Source organism: Poecile atricapillus, chromosome 3 (assembly GCF_030490865.1).
Source record: "Poecile atricapillus isolate bPoeAtr1 chromosome 3, bPoeAtr1.hap1, whole genome shotgun sequence".
Lineage (NCBI taxonomy): Eukaryota > Metazoa > Chordata > Aves > Passeriformes > Paridae > Poecile > Poecile atricapillus.
The window spans coordinates 7,583,142-7,590,900 of NC_081251.1; the positions used below are offsets into that span (position 1 = coordinate 7,583,142).

A 7,759-nucleotide genomic window follows, 5' to 3' on the forward strand; every position below is an offset into this window, starting at 1 on the left:
AATGCTTTTGGGAATCAGACCACACTGTACCCTGAGATTATGTATCCAGTTGATCAAGGAAAGAAAGAGGAAAAGCTGACACATATAACAGCCTAATAGCTGGAATGCTGACAGCAGAAGTGTAAAACTCAATCACAGTTCTCCTTCATCTTGAGGAGATTCCAGTTCTCACTTCCCACTCCTCCAGAACATGTAGGGTTGTCAGACTAGAAACTACCCTGCTGAATCTCTACCTTGGTGATGAATCATAAAATCCTGGAGGACAAGTAGACAGAACTCTAAAGCTCTGCCAAACATCTGGGGTCCCAGCCTTTAGTCCTCTCTGGACTTTTCCTGCATGGACCACCAGGACAAGTCATACACACAGCTTACTCCTAAAAAATAGAGGTTACTACAGGCCTTTTACTCCTGCAGCACCAGCAGTCCCTTCCTGTCCACGCTCTCTGCCATCACTCCCCATCACATGGTAAATGCATGCCTACACGAGAAAAGGTAAGAGGGGAAATAAGACACTACAGACCCCACAGCCCACTCCTCACTGGAGTGTCCCTAAAGATTCATAATTTGCTCTGGCACAAGAGAACCAATTTTAGCCTCTCCTCTCCTTTGAGAAAGGAATAATTAGTGGGCAGGCAATGTTTCTTCTATGCATGCACACAAACTAGCTCTTCAGGACCAGCCATGCTTGTGCTAAGGACCTGTATCACCACAGTGTGTGTTGGCTACGAGAGCAGAAGGACCACTGCAAGAAGTTACATGGCCTGCCCAGCTGCCACCACCACATGGGAAAATCATAGGGTTGAAAAAAGCTATTGAATTAATCCCCAAAGACAGGGATTGCACTACAACTTCTTCCATATCCCTGCATGAGTGACTGCACCAAATACTCACCCTCTTGCCTGCTTCTTTCCTTGCCCATGGCTTTTGCACTCTTCACTGCTCAGTGTCCCAAGCTAAACTGGAGGAGGTGGGAAATTTCAGCTTTCTTCTCCTCAGGAATGTAATGGTTGCAGCTCAGGATGTGGCAGGCAGAGTTAGACCCTGTTCTATTGCAAGAGCCAGCAAGATAGGTTTGCCATGTCTGAAGCAGCTGTTCAGCTATTACACATCAAGTGGGCTCCCACTGGCCATTTCTGGCTCTCTGCTCTGCTTGATCCTGGATTCAGAGCTGTGCTCCAAGCACCCCAGTGAGGTCAGGCTTTTCTGGGGATACAAACAATCTCTGGATCTTGATGGAGTCCAGTCAGTGCATGGTTCCCTCACCTCCCGTAACACAGCACCTCCTCACAGGTATCGGTGCCCAGCTCCAGAGTACCACATAGGCTGAATGTGGAGGTAACTTGGGAGTTATACATGCTATACAATATTAAACAGCATTTATGGATCACTTCCTTGCACCTAGGTGTCTTAGTTTTTCCTAACTCTCATTTCAGGTACCAAGGCAGAGGTTCTGGATTTCTCTGCAGACTACCCTGGAACTTAGCTACCCAATTCCTAAAGCAGGACTCAGAGGAGTGTGGTGAGCATTGAGACCTAGTAAGATCACATAAATAAGACAGAGATCATTCCAAGATAAATACCAGGCACATCCAGAATCTCATCAGTACAAAAAGAAAGCGTACTGGATCCAGATAAAACTATTTTAAACTAAAACAACAGATGCCATCTTACCCACATGCCAGATCACTGGAAGGAAACGCTCTATCCATTAACCATGAGCACAATTTAAAAACACCTCCACCAAAGACTGCTGGCACCAGCAGTGGAACTGAGGTGATGAGCTTCCCCTGATATCTGATCTAGTCTGGGAATCAACAGAGGTTGCATAGCACCAGCAGCAAGATATATGGAGAAAGCACGGTTTATACTAGAGACTGATTTAATAAGTTTTTATAAAGTCTTCTATGTCAAAGACAACTTACGACAGCCTCATCTAAGACACTGTCTAATATCAACTGGAGTATGCAGCATCTTGTTATCTTTTCACATTTACCATTCACACTCTCTGAGGTTATCCAGAAAAAAATGTGCTCTGTGGGAGCCACCAGGCTCAAATTTTTTTGCCTATTTCAGTTCTGACATTTAAATTTATCTTGAACTAACTAGGGGTGGGAGGTGACAATTTTATTTCATAAAACCTTCTGAAGTTTGGACAGGAAGAGAAGCATATATTTCAGCATCTTCACAAAAATAATTTCAAAACATCTATTTTCATATTTAAGTTACAGAGAAATGTCTGTAAGAGCTGAGACTGGAATGGGAGATCCATGTGTTTAACATCTTCTAATTCAAACTAGAAATCCTCATTATATACTTTGAATATATAAATGTATATATGAGAGCTTAAACCCAGACAACCTCCACCCCGAGCCAGTGAACTAATTCCCACATAACCTTCTGAATGGTGGTATTATTGAAATTATGTAAAAAGTCTAAGTTTAGTGGAAATACAAACAGGTTTACTTAATTATTTATATTTATTGGAAAATGTTCCCATCTTGTTCCAGTTGAAAACTGAAGGAAAGCAACAGTTACCAGAGAGAACTTTCCTATCACCCTGAACACTAAAGGAAAACATTACCTCACAATCTAGGCCCAGGTCAGAAGCTTCAATCCCTACATAACCTGCATGTTAGCTTCTTAAGGCAAATATCTCATAAAATGGCAGCTCTTGAAGTGAACTTCCCAGTTGGAGACTTGGACTACAGAGATTTTTGCATCCTTTTGATAACTTATATAACTACACACAAAGCATGATACCATAAACTAATTTAAAGAACATTTTCTTCCTCAGCATAAGCAGCTCCATTAACCAGCTCACCACTTAAGATTAACACAAGTCCATAAAGCAGGTGTTTAAACAGACCTTGTATTGATCTCTTCAATCTGGAATGAATTTTACTGCCAATACATGGACACATGCTTTTAAAGATATATACAATCAGCAATTGTCTGTGTCAAGATCAGAGGCTGTAAAAATATGAACCCCAGCATTTTGACTGTTTCACGCTCAATTTCATTAGCTAATAAAATGGCTTAATGAATCAGGTCTGCAGCTTCTTCTGCAAAGCTCTCACCATTGAACACTACCCATGGCAAATCTGCCAGCAGGCACATCTAGCTACTGTAGCCTGAACAGCTCAGCTAGAAGTGAAACAGGCAGGAAACCCATCCAAACATTATTCAATGGATTATGAGTGACAGAAAAAACCAAAAAATACAACAGACATCTGAAATGGAAATTACTCTTGAATGTGAAGCAGTTGGTTTCTAGAGAAATCCAGAACATGCCTTACCTGTGTAGTGCACCACACACGTCTGACCCTTCTTTGGAAATGTCCGTCCTGTTAAAATTATAAAAGGTTATTCTTTCATTTTTTCTGATTGACCTGGCTATGCAAGTTTATCTTTTAAGAGGAAAATGCCGAACTGAAATCTGGTACTAGTTGTTTGCTTACTGTAGGATACCTGAGACATACACATGACAGCTGTAGATATAAGTGGCTCCTCATACAACTTGGAGCACAAGTCTTAGGAGGAGCAGCTGAGGGAGCTGGGGGTGTTTGGCCTGGAGGAAAGGAGGCTCAGGGGAGACCTTATTGCTCTTTACTATTCCCTGACCAGAGGTTGTAGTGAAGTGGGAATCAGTCTCTTCTCTCAGAGAACAAATGGAGGGTAAAAGTAAGGGGGAAAGTAAGGGGAAATGGCCTCAAGTTGCACTGGGTTAAGTTTAGATTGGATATTAGGAAACATTTATTCACAGAAAAGGTTGTAAAGAGTTGGGTTGTAAAACAGTGACTGCCCAGGCAAGTGGTGGAGTCACAATCCTTTCAAGTGTTCAGAAAGCACATGCATTTGGCATCTGAAGACATGGATTAACAGTAAACATGGTGGTGGTGTTGTGTTGATGGTTGGACTTGATGACCTTAGAAGTCTCTTCCAACCTTATCAACTCCATGATTCTATGATTATGTGTTAACTAAATCCCTAATATGCAAGACAGGAATGGGATGCTTTAGGGTAAAAGGTCCCAGCTTGGCTGCTATTTAGCTCTTAGACCAAGTAATACTTTTCTTAGATAATTCTCCCTATATATGTGGGCATTACATGTGCATTTTCCTTCTGTAAGTGCAAAAGGACAGTCAAAACTTCATGGATTATAACTTCTAATAATTCTCAGAATGCTTTTGCTATAATTTTTCAAATAAAGTCTCAGTCTGACATTGTGAGAAAATCCATTTGTATTCATATCTTTAATGCCTTTCACTCAAGAAAGACAGCTCTGTGAGGGCATCTTTAATTAGCAGGGATGGGTTTTACAGAAATTTTCGCAGACAAAAGCAGTTTAATTTTGTAGCATCAGGCAACAGTAAAGCAGTAGTACACTGAGTTCTTTTAAGAGCCTGGTAGCTCCTCCTAAAATATTCATACTGAAAGGAAGGAAAGCTTAAATTATTTGCTTGACACTGGATACTGAAATTACCATTTCCATTTTACCTGTTCTAGGTACTGCCAAAGGTACTAAAAGCTGAGGGATGACTCCTGAGGCTCAATTAGGTGCCAGTGGTGTATTAAAGATGCTAACCTTGATTTCTCAAGGTTGGCCAGGGGAGTGCCCAGGCTCAGAAGAACTTAAAAGTATCAGTGAGGTTGATTATTAAGGAACATCCTTGACAGAAAGCTAAAAACTGGGGACTGAGTTAGGTTGCCTACAGATGTTGTGGATGCCCCATCCCTGAAAATGTTCAAAGTCAGTCTAGATAGGGCTTGGAGCAACCTGGTCTAGGGGAATGTGGTCTAGGGGAACTCCCTCCCATGGCAGGGAGGTTGGAACATGATCTTTAAGGTCCCTTACAACCAAACCATTCTGTGATGCTATGAAAGTGAGGCTGATCTCTCTCGGTTGGCTTTCTCGCTCTTTGGTCAGAATTAACATTATAAGTTTTGTATTACAGGGCTCTTCACAGGGTATAAACCAGCAGGTAACACACAAGCTATGGCCTCAGGGTTCACATGCCAAAACCACATGAGCAGTAAGTAGCAGACAGTAGGCTAATATGATGAACCGAGATTTACAACACAAAAATTGAGAAAGTGGTGCTTCCAAGCGCCACCTGAACAGCCTTGTTCATCGGCTTAGCTGGCTGGAATACTCCTAGCTGCATGTTGCACAAAATGCAGTACAGTAGGTATCTGGTAAGGGCACCGTGGTATGCTAAAGTGGGATTAATCTCTTTTAAATTCACAGTCATCTAAACCACAGGCAACTATCGCATGCCAGTCTCCAGGGCTTCCTCTACTGACAGCAAAGAATTAGCAGTGCTTTGAGAGAAAGGCAGCCTATCCAGAGAAAGGCCAGACAAATTATTCTCTGGAGATGGCCACAGAGAAAACCCAGAAGACTGCTTTAGACTAGCCAGCTAACGTGAGAAAAATTATGTGAGATGAATCCTACTCCCAGTAAAACAGGTATTATTAAAATGATCCACTATTGTACAGAGAACTGAGAAAAGCAGTTTCAGACCTTATGGACACACACTCTGCTGTGTGAGTGTACCACCAGCAAAACCAATGAAGCTACATAATTTCACATCAAAGCCAAATTAAAAGCAGAGATTCGCAAGACCACGGACTCACTGTGGCTGAAGATAGTGTTTAAAGTCAGCTGATTTTGATTAAGACTTGCAACCAAAAGAACTAATCCATATAGTTTTATTTGGAATCATTTATTACTTACAATGACAGCCTGGATCTATTTAATACATAGAATACATAGTTCCAACCTTCTTCCCATTCCCAACTCAGCACCATTACTTATGTTGATATAGGTATTATTCTTTTACATGCGTGCAACCAAAAGAAGGATTCGATCTCTAGAGCTAAACAGCACAGTGGGAGAAGCCAATTTAAAAGTATACACAAAGAAAGAAAAGACACTGGGCCAAGAAACTTAATCTGCTATCAACTTGAACGAATTATTTACGGTTGTGTATCAGCCAGTGATGAATCTGGCCTATTATATACCTACATATGTACGTTAGAAATTACATTGCCTTAAAAAAACCCAACAAAAAAACCCTTACGGAATTATATTATCATGCCGAGGAAGAGCAGAACACCGCGAATTGGCTCTCGAAAGCCAAGCGTGCGCCAAGGAGAGGTGACTGCTACCCGGGCTGCACACAATCCCTGGCCAGCATCTCACGCTGGACCGGGAGGCGGCGGTGCCTCGCCGGGGGATGCTGGCACGAACCGCCGGTAGCCCCGGCGAGGCCGGACTCGCCACCGGGGAAAGTTTGGGCTCCCCGCCGGGCGCCGGCGCTGACCCCGCGCTCGGGCTGTGCAGCTGTCAGCGGATTCCACAGAAACCCCGGCCCCTGCCGCCCCCGCCGCCGCCGCGACCCCGGGCGGCCGCCTGGCCGCGCTCCGCCTCTCCCGCACCGGGGTTCGTGCCCGCGGGGCTGCGGCCGCGCCGCGCCTCCCGCCCCCGCCGCCTCCCCTCACCGCGCTCCCCGCTCTGCCGCCGGCGGGGACGCGGCTCCCTCACTCCCGGAGCCCCCGGGTGCCCGGCCGGACCGGACGCCCCCGTCCCCGCGCCACAAGGCTGCTCCCCTCACGGCCTCGTACCGTCTCCCGGAGAGATGGTCTCGATCTCCACCCCCATGGCGACACCGGCTCGACTCAGCCCCGCTCCCCGGCGCGGCCGGACCCCCAGTGCGGGCAGTGCCCCTGGGCGGCCGCGGGCAGGGGCCGCCCCGGCTGCCCGTCAGCGCCCGCAGCCAATGCGGACCAGGGGCGGGGAGCACGGGGAGGGGAGGGGTCCGCCCGCCCCCGCTCCGGGCGCCGGGGGCCGGGGGGACGAGGAGAACCTTGCGGCGGTGGCGTCCCCCCGCTGTCATCGCCCCCCAGCCCACGGCCGTGCGGAGGATGCTTCTGCCATCCCCCGGGCAGGGCTCGCTTTAGCGATGGTTCCCGGCGGAGCGCTCTCCCCCGGGGGTGTCGCCGGCGCTTGCCCCCCGTGTGACGGTGCCCCCCGCGTGGCGGTGCCCCCAGTGTGACTGTACCCCCGTGTCACTGTACCCCCCGTGTCACTGTACCCCCGTGTGACTGTACCCCCGTGTCACTGTACCCCCCGTGTGACTGTACCCCCGTGTCACTGTGCCCCCCGTGTGACTGTACCCCCCGTGTGACTGTACCCCCGTGTCACTGTGCCCCCCGTGTGACTGTACCCCCGTGTCACTGTACCCCCCGTGTCACTGTACCCCCCGTGTGGAGCTGAGCTCGGGGCGTGTGCGGAGCGGGGGTACCGCTGGGGTACTGCAGGCAGGGAAACCAAGCGCCGCGTTTCAAACCATCCAGACACCAGGAACGCGGCTGAATGCGAGTGGAGGGTCGGCATTTCCCGTTAGAAAGAGCCATGGAGGAAGGCATCCGTGCTCGCACATTACGTGTGCGCGCTGAAGGGAATGCGCCCCGATTCTTTTGGTGAACGGCAGCATCAGGGCAATGGTACCCACCGCTGGTGACCCCACACAGCAGCAGCAGCAGCAGCGGCAGGTCTCCAGCAGGCTGGCAGTGACCTTGAGTTTCAGTGCAAAACAATTTATAAGTTCCTTTTCATATCCATGTTTTAAATTGGAAAAATCAACGTATGTATGGTATTCCCATTATGTGAGATTACATATTCAACCTTGCTACAACTACTTCTGAGGAGTATGCCTGAAACAGACTATTTCCTCATGCACTTACTGTCTATTTG

The 7,759-nt window shown here is 47.1% G+C and overlaps 1 protein-coding gene across 1 annotated transcript in view; it reads right to left on the reverse strand.

Annotated features, from left to right (window-relative positions):
- The window catches only part of FKBP1B (FKBP prolyl isomerase 1B), a 44,087-nt gene extending 37,321 nt beyond the window's left edge, over window positions 1–6,766 (reverse strand). Inside the window, exons 1-2 of the mRNA XM_058836422.1 lie at window positions 6,628–6,766; window positions 3,297–3,344 (exon numbers count right to left, since the gene is read on the reverse strand). Of these exons, the coding sequence (XP_058692405.1) occupies window positions 3,297–3,344; window positions 6,628–6,664 (85 nt within the window). The 5' untranslated portion in view covers window positions 6,665–6,766. The remainder of the gene's footprint in view (window positions 1–3,296; window positions 3,345–6,627) is intronic.
- Window positions 6,767–7,759: the final 993 nt, after the last annotated feature.